The sequence below is a fragment of the Heloderma suspectum genome, chromosome 5 (assembly GCF_057233095.1).
Source record: "Heloderma suspectum isolate Gila_16-S chromosome 5, 16-S_ref, whole genome shotgun sequence".
In the NCBI taxonomy this organism is placed as follows: domain Eukaryota; kingdom Metazoa; phylum Chordata; class Lepidosauria; order Squamata; family Helodermatidae; genus Heloderma; species Heloderma suspectum.
Window position 1 is genome coordinate 149984462 of NC_139462.1, and position 22004 is coordinate 150006465.

At 43.1% G+C, this 22004-nt stretch overlaps 1 protein-coding gene across 8 annotated transcripts in view; it reads right to left on the reverse strand.

The window, feature by feature from the left end:
- BLVRA (biliverdin reductase A) overlaps positions 1–22004 on the reverse strand; it is a 34504-nt gene that overhangs the window by 10486 nt on the left and 2014 nt on the right. The window contains exons 1-5 of one of the 8 annotated variants that reach the window (XM_084857776.1): positions 8103–8145; positions 7708–7842; positions 5074–5200; positions 2371–2490; positions 1664–1761 (exon numbers count right to left, since the gene is read on the reverse strand). In XM_084857776.1, the coding sequence (XP_084713902.1) occupies positions 1664–1761; positions 2371–2490; positions 5074–5192 (337 nt within the window). In that variant the 5' untranslated portion in view covers positions 5193–5200; positions 7708–7842; positions 8103–8145. Of the gene's footprint in view, positions 1–1663; positions 1762–2370; positions 2491–5073; positions 5201–6836; positions 6997–7707; positions 7843–7932; positions 7993–8026; positions 8146–22004 lie in introns of those variants that run through there. The other 7 variants (XM_084857777.1, XM_084857779.1, XM_084857778.1 and 4 more) reach the window with 7 other exon arrangements.

Consider the following 22004-nt stretch of genomic DNA (forward strand, 5'->3'; position numbering starts at 1 on the left):
CAACACACTCCAGAAGAAGCCAATATAACTTGTGAGCCACCATGCCAAACATAACCCATCAGCCACAAATGATGCCCTATCCGCTGCTTGATAACTTCCCTGTTTTTGAATCCAGGCGGGCAGCAAACACACAGGGCTTATCAACTGGTCCACCATAGATGGTTGGTGGGTAACAAGTTGTGCAGGCCTGCTCCAAAATATGATGTGCCCACACTTGAACTGCTCCATCTGCCCCCTTCACTTTTTTTAAAAGAATGGGATATTCTGTACATTGAGGTTTGCTTGTGTGAAAAACAAGAAACTGTACAGCATATGTTAGCTAAGGAAGACATGAAAATAACAAACACCGCTTCTTGACCCACTCATCATACAATATTTTTCTGTGTTTATTTCCTAGGAAAGCTGAAATACACTTCTCACCTTTCCTAGAAATAAAAACAGAAAGAAGAATTGCCTAGATCCCAGAGTGTGATCTTTCTGCAGTATGGTGTGTGCTCTCGTTATCCATTTTGTATCACACCTACTCCCCATTTGAGATATCCAATCAGTCAGTCAGTCGGTAAAATGTATTTGCTAAAAACCATTGATCATCACAAACATGCAACATAACCAGATTGATATATTTTAAGATGGATGATCCCCAGCACGTTGAATCCCAGTTTTCATAATCAATTTGTTTCTAATCCATTGGATTGTGAGGGCAAACATAGACACCTCATATGTAACATATTTATCATCACCCAATAGGTGACAAATTTTCTCCCTACTGTTAAAAAAAAGGAACTCTCCATTTGAGATATCCAGGTTCTATTATGGAAGTAACAGGACAAGATCCTTGGTCCTGTGAACAGTTTCACAGAGAGGAGTATCTATGTATTTTCTTACATTAGGATGCTGCAATGAAAGAAAAAGCAATACTTGCCGAATTCATCTTTCCATACAGTTATCATTACAGGATGGGGCACCTTTGCAACTGTGCCACACTGGGACATAACTCTAAATTACAAGGCAGCAAAACCATGGTGCCCAACACTTATTTTAAGTAACTAAGGCCACAATACTATGCATGTTTAGATGGAAAAAAAGTCCTACAATTCCCAGGATTCTCCAGCCAACATAGCTGGTTGGGGAGTGCTGGGAGTTGTAGGACCTTTTTCTGTCTAAACTTGCATAGGATTGCACCTTATGAGAGCAATCCTATGGCCCCTAAACAGCATCAGGGGTGGCGCATAGGATAGTTCAGATTTCTGGATCTGAGGTCAGAGACAGCACTCTGACCTCGGACCCAGGAGTCCGAGCTCCCCACCCCCTCCCCCTCGCAGTCAGCGCAGACAGAACCACTCCGGCTGCCTCTCCAAGCTCATAAAAGCAACCTCAGAGAGGAGGGAAAGGGGGTGGTTGTGTGGGCAGGGAGGGTAAGGGACTTGGGAAGTGGGGATATGAGCCATCCCCCAGCCTCCTTCTCTCCCCCTCTGCACAGCCCTAGCTAGACAGGCAAAAACTCCTGTCTAGCAAAAATGCAGAGCGGGAGAAGTGCAGAGGCAACGATTGCCTTCGTGCTCTTCCCACTCTGCATAGGATCCCCATCAACCTCTGAGTTCCAAGGTTGACGGGCATCTGGATAGGACTGTGCCCTAAATATGACTTCATTTTCACATATTACCTTTCTGCTCCGCCATCTCCCAGAGTTCATGTGCTGTCTTTGCAGACAGGGCCATAGGGTACTCAACAAGGACATGTTTTCCAGCCTCTAGGAACATCCTTACAGAAGGGAAATGGATATAAGTTACAATTATATATCTTGCACTTCCTTTGAGAATCTCAACGCAGCTTTGAGGTGTTCCCAAATTATTCTCAGCAGCCTTGCAAAACTACACCTCCCAGGGTTCTTTAAACCCCCCCAACTTGTAGCCACTATAGTACAGTCAATTTCAAACAGGTTTACCATTTGGAGTGAACGTTAATGGAAGTAGGGAGCATTTCTAGGAACCAGTGTACCAATTTTTACGTTATGTACTCTAGGACCCAAATAAATGATACATACAAGCAGTTCTCATCAACTGAGAATGGTACATCCACATTTATATTGCTGTTTTTCTAGATGAAATACATAGAAGAGGTGACAAGGAACAATCAAAATCCCACTTCTATAGTTTTGGAAGCTGAGAAAAGGTACAAATTAAATCCACATGAACCAATGTCAACTGATGAGGAAATGTGTATTTTGCAGTTGGGTATAACGCCTCAATACAAAATATTAAAAGAATTTGACTCCAAGTCAATCCATTTCATAAGATACTCTCTGGAATGATGGAGAATGAATGGACATTCTAATGGCATTTTGATGCTAGAAAACGCAAAAGGCAGTACCTAACATTCTCATCGTGGTTTCGGTTATCTGTGCTAATGATGGCAGCATGGACCTCCTTGTTGTCCAGAGCTTCTTGTAGACTAATTTGCTTGACTTTGTGAACATCGTCTAGAGATCTCCTAGTTTCAGCAGAAACAAAAGCGAATCAAAGTATGCCCACGGTGAACTTCATTGATGTGGTACAACAAACATGCAAAAAGAAAGCAATGAGAACTCCTGGAAAAGAATTATCCAGATCTAAGCATCCAGAACTGAGAGCTCCACATTGACGTTCTGGCTCAGTCATGGATTCACTGGGTGTTCCTGCACAAATCAGTTTGCTACAATCCACATAATGTGGAAAACGAATGTCTCTCCTCATACATGCCCCTTTGCCTATTGACATCAGCTTCAAGGGCCCTTAACTGCGTGAAGTTAAGACGTCTTTAACAAAGAATGAGGCATCTACCACTGTAGTTCCGGGGCTATGGAACTATCTCTGAGGAGGGGTTTGGCTGGGTCTCTCTCTCTCTCCTGGCTTTTACAATAGGTTATAAGGTATTTATTTAGGAAAACTTTCAGATGGTAATGACTGTGTCTAGATTTTTTTCACTTTTTCTATTAGTTTACTGTTTAATTACTATTGTAGCAATGCAAGGTTTTGCATTCTTTTGCTTTACAGTATTACAAGCTTAAGGGCCGTGGTGGCGTAGTGGTTAAGACGCTGAACTGCAGACCGGAAGGTCGGCAGGTCAGCAGTTCGAGACCCGAGTGCTGCGTGACGGAGTGAGCTCCCGTCTTCAGTCCCAGCTCCTGCCAACCTAGCAGTTCGAAAGCAAGAAATTGCAAGTAGATAAATAGGTACCGCCTCGGCGGGAAAGGTAACAGCGTTCCGTGCACCTGGGTGTTCAGTCATGCCGGCCACATGACCACGGAAGCGTCTTCGGACAGCGCTGGCTCTTCGGCTTAGAAACGGGGATGAGCACCGCACCCTAGAGTCGGACACGACTGGTTGGGGACAGCTTTATTACAAGCTTAAATGTATGTCAGTTACCTCAAGCATCCGAACAGCCAGGAAAATGTTAATAATACTGATCCACCTATTCATAATGCTGTTTTTCAAACATATGCTTAAAACTATTTATTTGTATTTCCAAGGCCCTATTTGTGTTTTATTGGATTGATTGTTCAATGTTTTATAAATGTTTTCTTGTGTTTATATTGTAATGGGCACTAGCTATAAACAATAATATTTGAACAAACTAACTAACTAATGCTGATCTACCCCAAGGGGGCCCAGTACCCATTATAGACATAGAAAGTTCAAGTATGATCTATGAATAAACTGCCTTCCTTTACTGTATTTATTATGATGTAGTTTAATCTTGCTTTGTAAAATCATTTAGAAATATTTTAAAATACGTTAAGTGGTATATAGAGCTGATAGATAGATAGATAGATAGATAGATAGATAGATAGATAGCCTATACTAAACCTATGGAGTTTTGCAGTTAACAACAGATGTGGGCTTGGGCCTGCAGAAGTAGCTCAGATGCTCAGGCAATGGAGAGAGTGTAGTGAAATGCATGTAAACTCTAGTGAAGTGAGGAAACCCAGGCCAAGGAGCCTGTGTCATCAACTCCTGAAGGGACTTTGACTCAGCTTGGGAGAACTGTTGGGGCAGCTTCTTCCTCAGCTTTCCTGGGGCTGCTTAACCCCTGTGTGCCCTGAAGGAAGGCAGAAGTGAAGAAGCCCAGGGCAAGGAGCTCATGCTGTCAGCTCCTGAAGGAACCATCAGCCTGAGGGAACTCTGTTGACCTATATTTTGTAACATGTGTTTGTTTTAGTATTTCAAAGCTGGGAACGGTGCTGTAGCAAAAAGGCAGCAGTCCTAAAAATACTCATAAACCTCCTCACTCATATATTCCTCACTCTTTTGAGAAGGTTAAGCAGCATCAGTCAGACACTCTGGTACTCTTATGGCAAGGGGCGCATTAAGAATTTCTGCTAGGAAAAAAATGGAATTTGTGAATCCTAGTAAGAGATGCTCTCAATGGAGGTGTAAATGCAGGAGGTAATATTTTATGTGGCTAGTGCAAAGATTTCAGGAGCAAGAGACTACTTTGCATTAAATACCTGATATTTATTTAGCACCACTAATAAGATTTTCCACAGAATAGTTGTTATGGCTACAACACCCTCTCAGTCCAGCTCCCTCCCTCCTTCTTCTCCTCCACTAGCCCCAAGTTCCAAGATAGAATCTTGACATTTAAACCAACCAATCAGGGAAGAACTGCAGTGTTCCAAAGCAGGAGTGCAGAACCTCAGGCCAATGGGCCACATCCAGCCCCCCAGTGGTCTCCGGAAGCCCTCCCTCCTTCCCCTGGCCCTCCCCCCTTTCCCTCACCCACCAATTGTTTGGAATTTTCCTGGCTTTGGTTCTGTTTATTCACCATTCTAAATGTTTGAAATGCCTCACCTAAGGCTTAGTTACAGGTAGCAAGAGTTTTAAGCTAAAAAGTTTGGTATTTTGGCCCTTTTTGCCTTCCCCCCCCCCCCATTAGAATGTGGCTCCCAAGAGCTTCTCCAACATGGAATTTGGCCCTTGGGCTGAAAGAGATTCTGCACCCGTGTTCTAAATCCTTGGAAGCCAGGCTCACTACAATGTATACATTTGTCTTACTATAAAATTGTTCTTAAACCACCTAATGAAGCTCTCTCACCTAGACACAAAGCCCAATAGTTTAAGATGCTCTGCAGGGCTGGAAGGCAAAGGATTCAGCAAGTCTCTGATCCGCACAGATCCAGCAATTCCAATCCCAATCACCACAGTCCCAAACATCGCAAATCCTACATGAAATAGGAAAGGGGAGAGCAGAAATTGAATGAAATGGGAAATGTTACGACAAAATTGTTCCACTCTCCCATTATCCTTGCGTTATCATAGAACTGCAGCTAGCATTTGCAGGCAGCTATCGAGATGCCCTAATTGTTTACAGAGCTGCATTTAAAGATACCTAATGAATTAATTACATTCAATTCTGCTTAATATCTGGAAGTACCGAACTTCATGGCAAGGGGCATCAGGGCCAGCCTTACCATTCGACAGAGTGAGGCCGATGCCAAGGGGTGGGGAGTAAGCAAAGCTTTGAGTTCCACACAGCCTGTCCTGCACTCCCTAAAGTAGCCAGCTGCCCTCAAGTGTATTATAGGATGCTGCCCCGTCACCAGTGTTGAAGTTAAGATTCAACTACCAGTCTGGTTGGCCTTTGCACATGGAATGGGTGTGTGCCATCTTGTCCCTTCATCTAAGGCAGCAAAATGTTTTTGGGGCAGACAAGACTGGCCCTATATATTAGCAAAGAAGGAGCTTGCTTCCCCTTTCCCTGCCACAAATAATACTTGGTTCCAACTGCCAGTTGCCCTAGGAAGCACACTCTGGCCTCTACCACTTGCCAGGGGGTCAAGGCCATGGGGAGGTTGTACCCCCTGCCTCCCAGGAAGAATAACATGGCAAGGGGGATATCAGCCTGGCCCCATCCATCAGTCAGTGAAGGTTCATCTGCTCCAGTGTTTACTGTCCTCTTCCATCCCCAGTCTGTTTTCCTTCTGTATCATGTCTATTAGCCTGGGCTGGAACTGTCTTCTCTTTTAAGATCTGTACACTGCTTAGAACATTTTAGGTGCTTTATAAGGGTTAAATACCCCTGCTACTAAATATTACTTACAGCATAATCCCATGCAAATTGACTCAGAAGAAAATCTCACTGTGCTCAATGGGGCTTTCTTCCAGGCAAGTGTGCATAGGGCTGCAGCCTTAAAATATTATATATTACTTAATAAATACTAATCAATAATAGGGTTCTATCTCTAAGATAAACAAAAATTTTATAAGAGACTGACATGTTCATACCTTTATGAAAGTGCATTGTTAGCATTCTTACATAAATTTATTCACAAAGAAACACCCACCCCCACACACATACACACCGTACATTAGGGAAATACTTTTATTAGGGCCAACCAAAATTTTGAATTCTCTTCTATGGACCACCTATGTATGCTATTTCACAAAGAAAATTGATTAGTTTTAAACAAACCTTTAAAAAATACATGTTTGTGCTTTTTAAAGTATTAGATCAATTTCAAATATCCTTTCCTTGAAGACTGAGTTATCTTGCTGATGTCCAGAAACAACAAAATTATACTTCTCTTTTAAATTATATATTATTCAAATAAAGTTCCCCAAATGTTTATAACTAATAACCATTTCCTATACTTCGTAATGTACAGACCATGCTTTTCCTATCTGTACGCTATGAATATGAAATTTTAGTTTTTTAAAACAATGTCTATTATAGACATAGAAGATTTAAGTACTATCTGTTAGCAAGTAGCCTCCTTTTACTAAACCACAGGTCTCACTCCAGATGTTCTCTACCTTTGAGAAGAGATATGACTAAGAGCTCTTGCCATAGCAACTCACCATGAGCTGGATCAGACAAACCCTGAAAGTGACAATCTGTCCCACTTGCATGGAGGAGGCATGTCATTCCTCACTACCACCTACTGTTCCTGCCCATCCACATGGGATGGCCAATGTGAATATGCCCTTTGTGTGTAGAGTCTAACACTCACAGGGCTCAGTCCCACAACAGCTGCCCGAATAATCGATTCCTGAATCACACACACCACTGAGACCTATGCATGTTGGATTTTACACACAGAGGTTGTACTCAGATGGGTCGTCCCTGTGTGGATGGCCAAGCCAGGGACAGCAATGGTCGCAAGCTAGCTCCCACAGGCTAGATTGGCATGTTCAGGTCCCCCTGAGTTGGCCCTTTGCTTTGGGGAGAATTGTTTTAAGAATGGACTTCTCTGCGACTACTTTCAGGAGACCTAGGATGGACAGTTCAGCAGTCTGTCTAGAAACCCATGTCTATAAACAAAAGTCACAATGCAATGCAATCCTATACATGTTTACTCAGACGCAAGTCCCAATGTGTTCCATGGGGCTCATTTCCTAGTAAGTGTGTTTAGGGCTGCAGTCCAACAGAGCAATCCTGTGTGTGTTTACTCAAACGTTAAGTCCCACTGAGTTTAATGAAATTTACTCCAAGGTAAGTGCATCTAGGATTGCAGCCATTGTCTCCCCCATTTAAATAAATGGGACTGAAAATTGCTCAACTCTGCTAAACCCGAAATTTAGCAGGATTATGCCCACTATATTCTCTTAGACTGTGAATATCTTTCTCATTGCTTCTTAACCCATCTTTCCCCCTCCTATTCCATTAATAATACCTACAAAGTAACTTTTCCCTTTTAATTTAGGAAACCTCCCTTTCCCAGACACTTACTTGTAGTATTAATGGATTAAAGACAACTTCTCAGTTTATTTGCTAGTAGCCTTTTTAAGCAGACACATCAAAGGTTCTCCTGTACTCTCTTTACTTTCTCACTTTGCCTGAGAATGTATAGTTCCCTGTATCATCCTGGCAAGAGATAAGGAGGATTGTATCACCATTTTACTGCAACTTAAAATCTCCAGTGAAATGGTCAGAAGTATGCACAATATAAGTTACCAGTCCCGTAAATAACTGTCTGTACTTAGCCTCTGTAACATTCCATCCATTCCTCCAGCAGAATCAGAAGCCAGGGATGGAACAGAGTACATACCTGGGAAGTGGAGGGAAAGGGAAGGAATCTTTCACAGGGCTCTGAGTTCAAAGGCAACAAAAAGTGTCCTTCCTACCTATAGAAGCATACCAGGAGCTGGTCATGAAAGTCACAGTACTGAGTGCCTTGCCTCTGTTTTGCAAAGAATTTCTTCTTCTTTTTCTCCACCTTTTCTGTATCGTAGAGATAAGGCATTAAATGCTTCTGACTACTCAAGATAAAACTGACTACGTTGTTATCAGCCAGAAACAGTAACTGGGTGTCAAATAGGAATTGCACGGGAACCATTCTTGGCTCAAATTGAAACTAGACATTTCTTTTAAAGTCTGGTGAAAGTTTAATTGCAAAACAGAGGCAAGTTTAAAGTTTAATTTAATTCATTGAAATGCTTTAAATAACAACATCTCCCTTTTTTCTTTTAAATCCTGGAATTCTGTTCCTCCAACTAATTGATAAAGTAATATTGGCTATAATAAAACCAGGAACATTTCAGAGGGCTTCTTTCACTCCTCCCCCTGCTAAAACAGCTCTCTCCAGTTTGTTAAAAATGGTTTGTCTCACTGGGAAACCTTCAGGAAGTACTGTTAATTGCACAGGGGTGGAGGGGTGGGAGAGAGAACAGCATGAAATTTCTGACTGGTAAATGTGGAACATCGTTTATGACTCAGCAAAAAAGTCTTATGATCAGAGAGAATTATGCTACTAATTTAGGAAAAGTCCCAATATACAAAATAAAATGGGCTCAGAGGCAGTTTAGGTCAGCACACAGGGGTCTCAGTTCTGCTCTTATAAGATCAATGAGTATTTTGCCACTGGTTTTCTGTAAGGGCAGGATTGCACCCACAGACATCTCACAAATTGACGGGACAGTCTGATGCTCTGAATGCATTCTTCATGTACTTTGAAGGGTGTGATTCACAAACCAGTTAAAACAGACAGGCATAGCCCATTTCTATATCCTTACGGGCCATTCTTTTCTCCAAACTCTGATCCAGAGGCTGCTGGTGCATTATACTGAACAAGCCAATCCTCTAATGTAGGGAGTGGGCAACTTGCAGCCCACATGTAGCCCTTGATTCTTCATGAGGGCCACAGAGTCTCTGACATGCTACACCCAAGCCCTTATCCGATTTTAATAGGTCTACTCTATATAGTTCCAGCCAAATACTATTGCACTTAGGTTTATTATTGTTGTGTTATTTGTTCACATTATTTCCAAATATATTTTTTCCAACATTCTGATAATTTGTTCTTGGCTTCCAGTGCTAAATAAACTTATACCAACCACCTAATTAACTGGACGTTTTTTTGCTACACCTCCTTCCCGTATCTTTTTATAATATGTTATACACTTTGTTCCATACACTTCTCATCTAATCCTCTACTGATGGAAGTTGTTGTTTCTTGCTGGTTTTGGTGACTAATATTCAAGGAGAAATTAGCATATTGCCCACCATTTCCTTAAATTTATTCAGGATCAACCCATCCAATCTGACTAATAATAGAACTGTGGCATATATTAACAACGTATATTCTATTATTTCTTCTATTGCTTTAATTACGTTGATCCAAAATTTCAAGACAATTCTAAAAATGGATACTTGTTTTGCTATTTGAAAATTAGATACCATTCCTGTCTGATTAAGAATTCTATATAGTTTTAATAATACTCTTAACTGAACCTAGAGAAGCCAGTCTATTTTGAATTCAGGTGACAGGATGTTTGCTATGTGGTACATCAGCCACCAGAGGGAACTCTTAGCACCTCAAATATTTATTTAGGCATAACCTCCTCCTCTGGCACTCCATATTATCAGCACTCGTTTATGGACCACTGTTCCTCCATGATATAATAAAATAACAGAGACTAGCCAAAGACTAGATCTATGATATCTGTTATCGAAGTTATGAGAGGACATACTCATATTTCTCAATATTTATATATAACTGATAGTTGGGAAGGAAAACAAGGGGGAGGATTTACCCTTACTATACTTGTCTATCTTTAACTGGACCATTCTGGAGAGAAGATACTGGGTGGAGCATTTAGACTGAGCATTCCGACACAGAAATGGCATCACTTCCTGCCAAAAGGTCAGAGCTATTCCAAAATTTATGTAAGACCCCTCCCCCCAAAAAACATCTTTTGAATTCCTTCACAGAAACTGCAGTGTTGGTCAACATTCTGCTAGTATCTTTACCCTGAGCAGTTTGAATGGTTATTAACAGTCTGTGACTGACAACACAGCAACTTCACCAATGAGAGGGGCGCAAATGATAGCTATTTTTAAGTTATACATATAAGAAGCTGCCTCATAGATAGGGGCAAACAATCTTGAACACCACACTGAGGACACAGCACAAATGTCCATATGCAGAAGACAGTTGTCAGACATTAAAAAGTCTTCAGCATCAAATAGCCAGTAATAGAAAGACCTTATATATGTGATTCCTGCCTTCAGAAGATAATAAAATTGAAACTAACAACACTAACACAAACTTTAAATTGAAAAAGCACGCACAAATTGCAACAGATAGTCATGTCTATTATAATCTTCACAGGACAGGTGTTCAATTTAATGTCATCTCAAAAATAATTAAGCAGTAATGTTACTATCCATCAAGATGCATCTTGCAAAAAGGAGTTGTTCTCTTCCAACTTGGCCACACGAATGCAACTTAAAGCCCATTTGTATTGCAGCTCACAAATGCTCCTTTAATTGTTCCTGTTTACATCTGTTAAAGAATGTATGATTTTTCTGATCACTATTTCCCAGAGGGGGTAACACAATTATTCGGATTTAATTCATGCCATCTGTTCTCACTGAGTTTCCCCACCCCCAGTTCTAAAGTGACAGACACCAGTGTTCTCCATGAATCATAGAATAGTAGGGTTGGAAGGGGCCTACAAGGCCATCGAGTCCAAGATTGCTTTGTAACAAGTGCCTACTAGTATGACTTTTCATTTATTCCCTCCCATCATATCAGTTACATTTCCAAACCTGGTTGCTTGATCGTCAGATGAAAATTGCACATACTTTCTCTGTGAGCACAAACATTCATGCTGACATTGCGAGGCTGGCTCCAGAGGACGGTGAGGCCAAACGCAGCTTCCTCTTTTCCAAGGTGGCTTGGAACTTTCCAAGGGGGGACAGCGAATAGGGGAACCTCAGGTCGGGGATACAGGCGGCAAGGAATTTGGGTGGTGCTGAGAAGAGGGGCTGCTCTTCCCTGTGCTGGCTGACTAGCTTCCTGTGCCCCCACCCCCCTCCATGGAGATAGGAAGTGGCACGTGATGCTGGGGACCTGGCTGGAACTCCTCCCAGCCCCGGCCGAGTCCCTTTCTCCACGCTGAGAGAGACACGGAGGTCCATTCCTCTCTCAGCAGAGAGGAAAGCCACAGCCATTGATGTCATCCAGCCTGGGGAGGGCCTGGTGGGGGGCAATTTGTCCTCCCCCCACCCTATTTTGGTTCTGCACCCCTACAATATCTTGGAAGCAACACCGTGACAATGTGGTACGTGACATATGGAGCCTAACACGTGTGGGATATTGATAGCTGGATAAAGAACAAGTCAACGAGAGAAGCCTCCATGCCCTAGACTCAACCATACACAGGCCCACCAATCATTGGGTTCTCCTACCCATTCACCTGCATTCACACAGAGGGCAACCCGAGGCAAAGGCAGTCAGGACACCCTTAATAGCTGCTTAACGGAGGGAATTTTGACCGGTGCAACTTGCCACACAGAGAGAAAAGCCCGTGTTATGTAATGGTTGGAACAGGACTGGGGAGACCTGGATTCAAATCTTCCCCCAGCCATGAAGTTGAGTCGGTGACCTAGGGCCAGACAGTATTTCTCAGCCAAATCTACTTCACAGGGTTGTTGTGATGGGGGAGAACTACATATGCTGCCCTGAGTTCCTTCAAGGTATGGCAGGCTTTTTTTTTAAAAAAAGTAATAAATTTGATTAAATAAATGAAAGTGGCACCTGCCAAAATTTTCACTTTTGCATAATGATTCGAGGCACAGGCGCCCTCGCCTGCCTTCAAATCTGTGCAGCTAAATCCAAAATACAGTATACTGCAAAAGCTCAGAGGGAAAGGCTGTTATCCAATACCCACTTACCTGGAAGTAAGCTCCAATGAACTCAATGGGATTTACTTCTGAGTAGATATGTATTGGATTATACTATTGGAGAATTAAGCATGCCAGACCATTTGGCAAAGATGGTATTACTGGTGTGCATCATGTAACTTCTTTCACCGAGAATTAATATGGGGTGGGGGGAGAGAAAACAAAAAAACGAGGAACGATCCTCAGTATTTGTACAAGATTGCCCGGTATGACGTGTTTTTTGCTCTATTGCAAAATGCCTGTTCTGTACATGTACTTCTCTAAGGCTGCTACATACTCTGGGAGGAAAAAATGTCTATTGCTAATTGCACTTGTTGGTTTAAACTTCTGCAAACTGGCAATTATTGTTGTCTTTTTGCCAGTAACAATTATGCCTCCCTCCTTCCCACCATCCAAAAAAGCCCACTTCTCGCAGAAGATTTACTAAACACAAGAAGATGCATATTATTCTCCAAAGTAATGTTTAGATTCCCCATGTAAAATACAAGGATGTTTAAAAAGTGGAAACATCCAGTGTTTATTGATTAAACCAGCTTTGCATCCTTTATAGTTTGCTATACTTTTCTCTCTCCTCCCCGCCACCACCCCACCTGACCCCAGTGGTTTATAAGTGGACTCTTTCAACAAAGCACTTGGCAACACAGACTAAGAACACCATACGTGATAGTGTAATTATATTATACTATTTAAGTCATGCATAACCAAAGCAGGCAGTGGGCCAGTAGCTCCTAGTTTTTGCCAGTACATGCTACATTTCACCGAGTGTCTCTTTTTACATTTATTACGGGGACAGGAGCAACGGAGAATGAGAATGCCAGCCAAACTGTGTAACTTAGCACTGAAATTGCACTCACAGCATGTGGGAACTTGTGGGTATCTGTAAGTCAGTGTCATTTTAACAAGCCTGTAAGATATGTAGCCAGATCTTACGAATGTTTGCTGAAAAGGAAATCCCACGGAAGCTTACTTTTAACTAAGTAGGCATTGGATGGCAGCTATTCTGCTACAGTCTGAGGCAGCCTTACCCAACCTGGCACCTTCTCCAAATGTGTTGGACTACAACTCTTATCACTCTCAGCCAGCATGGTTACTGGGGCGATGGGAATTGCAGTCCAACCCATCCAGTGGGTACCAAGTTAGGGAAGGCAGGTCTAAAGTAAGGGCACAACCACACTACAAACTTTAATAGCACAATCCTGCATGTGTTTAGTCAGAAGTAAGTCCCACTGACCTCAATGGGATTTACTCTGTAGTAAGTGTGCTTAAGATTGCAGCTGAAAATTGGTTAATAATAATTTCTTCCTCTTAGGAAACAGGAGGAATCATAGCTCTGTGAGGGAGGGGTTGGGTAGGTCTTAAAAGAGAATTCTCATAACACCAGTGAACTACAATTGCCAGGACTGGCATGGAGGAAGCCTTGACAATTAAAGTGGCATAACGTTAACTGTGCAAGCCTATGCATACTTGCTCAGAAGTCCCGCTGTGTTCAGTGCAGGTTACTAGTGGGGTAGGGCCTAATCCTCAAAACCCTCCTCTGGTGCAAATTCCATTCCCATAAAGTGGTTAGCTGCCAAAATCACTCTGAAGATCGGGAAGAAGCCAAGAAAGTGGCCACTTAAGCATTGCCAAAACAGAGGAAATACATCAGCAACAAAAAGGGGGGGGGACAAAAGACAATGCAGATTTGCAGAGGGCTGTGCTATATTATATGCTAATTTACATGTACCAATGTATTTTAAATGGAAGTACAATATATTTCACCATAGTGGGGAAGACTGATCAAGTGACCTGTGTGCCTACTGAGTCTGCTATCCAGATGCCAACTGTTGATGACCCACTTCAAGGCCCATCAGCAATTAGGTTCAGAAATTATGGTTCTTTAAACGAATCACACAAAGCTGTTATTGTGCACTTGTGGTGGGTCACTCATGGAAGTTTGCAGGTAGGGATGTACGAAAGTCCCTTACCTTTCACGAAACTTGATTCGCGGTGGGGGGGAGGCGCTCCGTCCCTCCCCCCCCAAAATTCTGGCCGGGGGGGAGGCACCCTGTCCCTCCCCCCCGAAATTCTGGCCGGGGGGGAGGCACCCCGTCCCTCCCGCTGAGAATCCTTGCCAGCTGGGATGCAAATGGTGGCGGCCGTAGCCACCGCCGTTTGCATCCCTGCACTCAGCCGTGATAGGCTACGTAAACATTTACGTAGCCTACCACGGTATTTTTTTAAAATCTAGCCGTGATAGGCTACGTAAATGTTTACGTAGCCTATCACATTTTTTTGGTTTTTGTTTTTTTTTACTGGAAATGGCGGCAGCGGCAGCCGGTCGGAAGACTGGCCGCCGCAGCCGCACCACCGCCAAACCGCCGCCGGAACCGCCACTGCCAAGGACATTTGCACAAGGTAAGTCCCGTCCCGGGGGGGGCGGGCGGGGGGGCAGACCGTTTCGCCACCAATTTCGAGGGGCCGAATGCGCTGGCATTCGGCCTCCCTGAGATTCGTGGTGAAATTCTCTGACATCCCTATTTGCAGGTCCTTTTCATGATGTTGTCAACCTTCAGGGCACATCCAGCAGTATTTCCTCATTATTCCATGTTAAAAAGATCTGGAGATAATGAGCTAATAAAATATCTTGGATTTCCTTACCGTGGCTGCCTTTACATTAAAGAAAAAACCCGCAGTCCTCCCGTTGTGGAGCCTTCCTGCTTTTACAGCTGGCTCCCAGACAGTGACCATGTGATTGCCGAGAGGGGAAGTTTTTAATTTTTAAGGTTCCATAGATATCAACGAAACAACAGCATTTAGTGGCTGTTTTAATAGTATAACAATCTGACTTTATTGTTCATTACTTCTAGATCTTTTTGAGATGGAATAACCAGGAAATACCTCTGGATGTCCCCTGGAGGGTGACAGCTTGCAAACTTCCATGAGTGAGCAATCTCAATAGCAGGATAAAAGCTCCATGTGAAGAAGCCCTGTGTATAGTGTTGTGCTATTAAAACAGCCACTAGATGGCGCCGCTTTATTGAGGTCTATGGAGCACTGAAAATTAAAAACTTTGTCTCTCAGCAATCTGGTGGTTGCCATCTGGGAGCCCTCTGTAAATGCGGAAAGGCTCCACAACGGTAGGACTGCAGTTTTTTCTTTAATGTAGAGACACCTCAAGTCTTTATCAATGCAAACCTATTCACGTGTATTGGAAAGTAAGCCCCATGGAGTTCAATGGGACTTTCTCCCAGTTAAGTGTGTATAGGATTGCAGCCTAAACCAGACTTGGACTAGACAGCTCTTCAAATTGAAGATGCCTTCAAACAGAGGGCTGTCTTCTGACAACCCTTCAAATGGAGAGAACAGTCTTCTTTAAAGTAGGCCACAGGGACACCCTAGAAATTAATCAACACATTTTTAAAAAAGCACATGGTATAGCCTATATGGAATTGTACCATTTCAGAATGCAGGTGGCCATTGCATGACTGAATGACTTCTCATGTTAAAAAAAAATAAACCTCTCTGGAAGTAGATAAGAATGTGTGTCTGACAGCATTTCTAGGAACAGAATTACTGAATCCAATCAGAATTCCTAGCAAGAACTCATCCCCTCTGTATATCAAGAAGCTCAGAACATTAACTCACATGATTGTCTGTGGTAAGTGAAAACTAATTTCAAGCAAGCAGGCAAGGAAGATTGGCAAAAGTTGATTTCATGTTTTTTTTGTTTTTAACTTCTAGGCCATTGATGGGTTTCATCTACCTTTTGCAGATGTATTTGCAAGGCTTATGTAATACTATGTACCCTAATTTAAATGGAGGAATTTAAAATAAATATAATTTGCAAAACGTATTACAAGCTTGAGAGTAGAATCAGACTTCAATCAGTTTTGAAACCTGAAAAGATTTTGACATGGAAGTGTCCGGGGGCAGGGGGGGGAGAGGAGAGTCATTATGGATATGATGTCAATTAATCCAGATTTGAACCTGACCAAGTTTAATTGGCTTTATTTTGCAACATGGAACAAACGGTAGTGACCTCTAGGTCATGACATGGGATTCGACTTTCACTTTCAGAATTCCAAATATTACCAAGTAGGTATTTTACAAACATATTCTGGTTTTGTTGGTTAAAAAGCCCATTATCTCTACTTATATTTACTCTATATCTTTGGTTGCCAGTTGAGTACTCTGTTTCTGGCACAAATGCTGACTGTGACTCATTCATATTCATTTCACATACCCTTTCAGGCCTCATCTAAATTAGCATGAAAGAACGTAACTGTTACTTTTTTCAGCAGAACAGCCTTAAACTCCCGCCCCCACCACTTTTCTCAACCTAGAAAACAGCAGTGTAGTGTAGTCTACAGTTTTATTGTGATTTTCTACATCTGGTGGTTATTTTACCCCCAAACCCCTTTTTTGTGACTGTAATTCTATGGGACTTTCATGGGCAATAAGAAATTGTATATTGTGCTCTTCAGTGCTCAGTATCCCAAGATTAAAATTAGTGCTGTGCCAAAAAATTTCTCCCACATTTTTTTCAACCATTCTCATTCAATTTGATAGAAAAGAAATTGCTTCCGAAAAGAAATTCAAAGGAGGAGAAATTTCAGAGAAATTCTCATGGGTTGGGTTTGGGGTTCTTATGCTCACCTTACGTGTGAGGTGGCTGAGGAGTGTGCATGAATGTCTTATCGTCATACAACAATCCCTGCAGCAACCTGTAGCCTCCTCGGCTTTCCACACTTCAATTAAAGCCATCATAAGGATGGCTTGACAATCACAAGGCAATTCCTCCCATGGGGCTTTTTCAGTTCGGGAAGTGCAGGCGGCCTGGGGGGCTGAAGAGCAACGGAAAGATATCGAATAGAGAGAGAAAACACACACAGCATCCTTGGCCACCTTGCAGGGATTAGGCAAACTCAAAAATACCACCAAAAGAAATTCAAAATTCTTCCTCAGAAGAGTGGAAGCCTCAACACAGTTGATGCTGTTGCCACCTACAGAAGCAGGTCTAGTATTGATGGCTATGTGCTACCTCCAGAACCAGAGGCAGTGAGCCTACGTACACCAGTTTCTGGGGAACATGGGTGGGAGGATGCTGTTGCGCTCATGCCCTGCTTGTGGGGTTCCTGGTTGACAGCTGGTTGGCCACTATGTGAACAGAATGCTGGACTAGATGGACCTTTGGTCTGATCCAGCAGGGCTCTTCTTATGGTCATATTTTCACTTAAAGCTCTTAGTGGCAGTAACTAAGCCTTAGGAGAGGTACTTCAACTTTTTAGAATGGGGGAAAAACTGGTGGTTGTGGAAAAGGGGGCTGGGTCAGGTGAAGGGCATGTGGACATCTGGGGAAACCCAGAGGGCTAGACTGGGACCCCAGGAGGGGTAGAGTTGGCCCCTGGTCCAGATGTTCTGCACCCCTGTTTTAGAGAGATGTCTACTTTCACACAAATGCCGACACAGATGGCCATGTGGTGTTCAATCTCTTCTGGAGGGGGTTGCACTTCCCCTAAAGTAAGGGTGGGCAACTATTTCAGGCCAGAGGGCCAAACTGAAATTTTGGAAGGGTATCAGGGGTCACATTACAAAGGTGGGTGGGTAAAGTAAAAGTAAAGGGGCAGTGCTACTCACAGTGGGTGGGCCCATTTTTATAACTGTAAAAAATAAATAAATTATAACACAAGCTCTCTCACAAGCCCTCCCACATCTGAGGTGTATGGGGATAACATGATTGCTACAGCATGCTTGATCAGAAGTAACAAGTCCTGCAATGAAAGCCTCCCTGCCCTCAAAAAAGAAAAAAAAACACCCCAGAAGCATTTCAGTTCAATTTCATGCATGCTACTTAGAAGTAACAAGTCTGGCAATGCAAGCTCAATGTCATGCACATTTACTTAGATGCAAAGATTCCTTGAAGGTGACCTGCCTCCTCCTCACCCCCGCCAACATAGGATTTCATGCATGTTTACTCTGATGCAAGGATTCCGTGTAGGCAAGCCTCCCCCCCCCCAAGCCCCCCACGCCATAGAAAGATTTTATGCATGTTAACTCGGGATGTTAGGATTCCTGGCTTATAAGTAAGTTAACAGACACAAACAGCACAGGTCAAATAAAGCAAGAAACAGGCAGATTCCTTAGTTACTTGCATGATTACTCTGAAGTAAGGACATTTTAGCAGAACTGCACTGGAAACTCAAGACTCCAATAAATCCACATCCACCCCTACACCAACATCATCCCCCCAAGTAACACTTAATGGCAACTGGGAGAGCCAGAGAGCAGGAAGAATAAGAGAGGCCAGGTCAGAGCAGGACAGGACCTTGGATGGCAGCAGAAATGACCTGAGGTCATGTTTAGTTTCCCACGAGTTCTGGGTTTTACAGAGGGCTTCTGAAAAGAAAGGGGGAAAAGTCGGAAGGCATTGCAGTTCACATTCTGGTGGTGGTGGGGAGGTTAATCTGGCAAACTTGAAGGGGGGAAAGGGGGGGGACAGTGTCCCACACTCCTCATGCTTGATCAAAGCAGCAATTAATGTAAGTGGGTGGTGACACTGACAAGAGGGCGGGCAACCCGGGAAAGCTTCCCAGGCCAGATGGAGACGGGTGCCAGACTGGATGAGGCCCGCAGGCTGCAGGTTGCCCTCCCCTGCCCCAAAGCTTTGCCTTGAAAAGGCCCAAGAAGCACAACCAGTGCTAGCGAAAGGAAGTATGTACCATTGTTGACTGACTGCTATGGGCATTTCCTGCAGAGTGTCTATGACTTCCAAGTGCAGTTTTGGAACTCATTTTTGGTACGACGAAGGGTCAAAGGGTGAGAGCTTATCTGCCATACTACATCAATCCTTTAAAGAGAAACAAAACAGGTGCAAGGCTGTTACTTTCTCTCTACTGAGCGCCATGCCAATATTTTAGCTCCCTTTTTTTCCTTTGAAGGATCATTCTTATTAGGCATCTTACCCCACTTTTCAATCAGAATTATCAGGGTATAGTGGTAAATGTTGACGTGCAGGTGCTTATCCTGACAGTCCCCACAGCCACGCCCCCAAGGAGAGGCCAAACATTCAGGCAGCCCTGTTGATTCATAACAACAAACCAGTTATAGCCATTCTCATCTCCACCAGGCACAGGTCTTTTGCAAAGCTAGTGGGTGTTAATTGCCCATTCATGACCAGGCTCCCAAAAGCACTTTGCATTACAACTGAGATAGCTCACAACAATATATTGTTGCTGGGGAAATCCAGTTCTCCCCAGCTATTGTGAGGATTGCAGCTAAGCTCAGAGGGAACAGAGAAGCTTGAGGGGGTGGCAGATGAGATCGATCTAAAAATTAATTTAGATAAATCATCCCTGCTAATCAAAAAGTCCTGGTGCTTCAACTCTATGAGACCTGGCTCTAGTGCAACACTGTCAGGGTGGCTTACATGTTAACCATTATATGAAATACATGAAGGATGTTTGCTCAGCCTTTCCAGGACTAGAGTGCATGTCTCTTGTCCCCACTCAAGCCAGCAATAAAGTAAAAGGAAAAAAAGGGTAAATAGGCTTTTTTCATGTAGCAAGGCTTTTTCCAGCCTATCACATCTGAACTACTGTCACAATGTTGGTACACAGGACTAAAATCCAAAACATCCTTGAACAGAATACATGAGCACACATTTTAATATAGAAACTCAAAACAGAAAAGCCTTTCCTTTCTGTCCATAACTATTAACATAAAGCCATACAAATTCCTGAACTTTTTTGGTCTGTGGTGCTCACTTGGGCAGGGGTAAGAAATAGACTGCAGGGACCAAAGACTAGGGTTATAGGACAGGCTGTACACGAAGCTAGCATGACTGAAACCTTTCACGCTGCCAACCCCATTTGTTCAGATACCACATGTGAAACTGTTTCAACACGCTGAATTTTAAATCCCTTTTAGCAATGTTACCAAGATATGCTTTCAAGGGGACATGTTGCTGTCACACAACAATTTCTTTACAAAATTCATGAAGGATAGAAGCTTGAAATTAAAAGGCCAAGAGGTTAATTTTTAAATGTGTCTGTTCGGCCACAGATGAACTTCAAATTATATGCCATGGAACTATAAGCCACAGGTTCCAATTTGGGACACACAAAGTATATGCTTTCATATGAATGTATGTGAAACTGTGTTGTAGTATGTCAGACAAATGGTCCATATATACCAGTACTGTCTACTTTTAGTGACAGCAGATCTCTAGAGCTTCAGGCAGAGGTCTGCTTCACCCCTGCTATCCAAGATCCTTTAACTCAGGGGTGGGCAACTTCCTCTAGATAATGGCCATTTTTAATGTCGGGCAACTGGCCGGGGCCCCACACATCTGAAAGGGGAGGGGCCAAAGCAAGAGTGGGTGGGGCCATGCCAAAAAGCATTGAGCCATAATAATAGTCTTTTTGCAGTTTCCAAATTCAGTTATAGCCTTTATCAATTTTATGCCCATCTGTCCTTCTATTGTACACTATTGTTTAAATCTATAATTAATTTTTCCACTTTATTACCCCATCCCCTCTCAGTGGACAATGTATTTGTGCGGCAGCAGGAGCAACACTAGCAGCTCCAAGTACCCATATAGCAAAACTAGATGGCAACAGCTCGCAGGAGTTTCAGTGGGAATTCAAGGGCAGCTCTATGGTGCAGGAGAGCAAGAGAGTGTCCTCCTGCACATTATGACCTGTGAGAGACGCCTGCCAGAGTGTCTCACATAAGAACACAGAAAAAGGGTGGACACAGGAAGCGATGCAGACAATCACAGTGATGACAGAAGAGAGCTGAAGACAAAGTTTAACTGAAGATACCAGGGAACGGACCAGGAGCTTGTGCATGCAAAGCACATGCTCTCTCCCTCAGCTATGGGCCCTCATATGACATTTTCTATGATGGGTTCAAACCCACAAGCCCACGGGCACAAAGCCACGACTTTGTACATATACCTGGAACAGAAGTAAAATGTCAACACACTACCCTGTCCCTGACTTGGGTCAAGGCTGGAACACGCAGCCGCCATTGCTGTAAATGGAAGAATGTGTCCATGGAAGCTGTCTGGAAACGATAGCCAAAAACCCTGGGTGTTAGGTTGCAGCATGAGTCACTTTGACCCACGCGGCAACTGCGCTCTCACTGAGGCCTGGTTCTCACATTACTTTTACTAACAGAAATACTGAGACCAATGTCAGAAAAAAGATGCAGTGTTGTGTCATTTCAGTTGCCAATGTATAAACTGGAGACAACTCCAACTGCATAAACACAAAAACTGCATAGCTGCAGTACAAGACTATATTTATAAATGCATGAGCAACAAGCCCATGTTCACAAAGAAGGAGGGCTTATATACTGCAGGAACTAGTGCTGTGCTGAAAATTTATCCCACTTTTTTTTTTTTTAACCATTCTCATTCAATTTGATAGAAAAGAAATTGCTTTCAAAAAGAAATTCAAAGGAGGAGAAATTCTCATGGGTTGGGTTTGGAGTTCTCGTGCTTACCTTACTTAGGAGGTGGCTAAGGAGTGTGCATGAGTGCCCTGTCTGTCATTGTACAGTAATCTCTGTGGCAGCCTGTAGCCTCCTCAGCTTCCTGCACTTCAGTTAAAGCCGTCATGAGGAAGATGACATGAGGCAATTCCGCATATGGGGGCTTATCAGTTCAGGAAGTGCGGTTGGCCTGGGAGGCTGCAGAGCAGTGGAAAGATGTGTAATAGAGAGAGAAAAACACTCACAACACCCTCAGCCACCTTGCAGTGATTAGGTAAGCTCAAAAATACCACCAAAAGAAATTCAAAATTCTGCCTCAGAAAAGTGGAAGCCTCATCACAGTTGATGCTGTTGTCACCTAC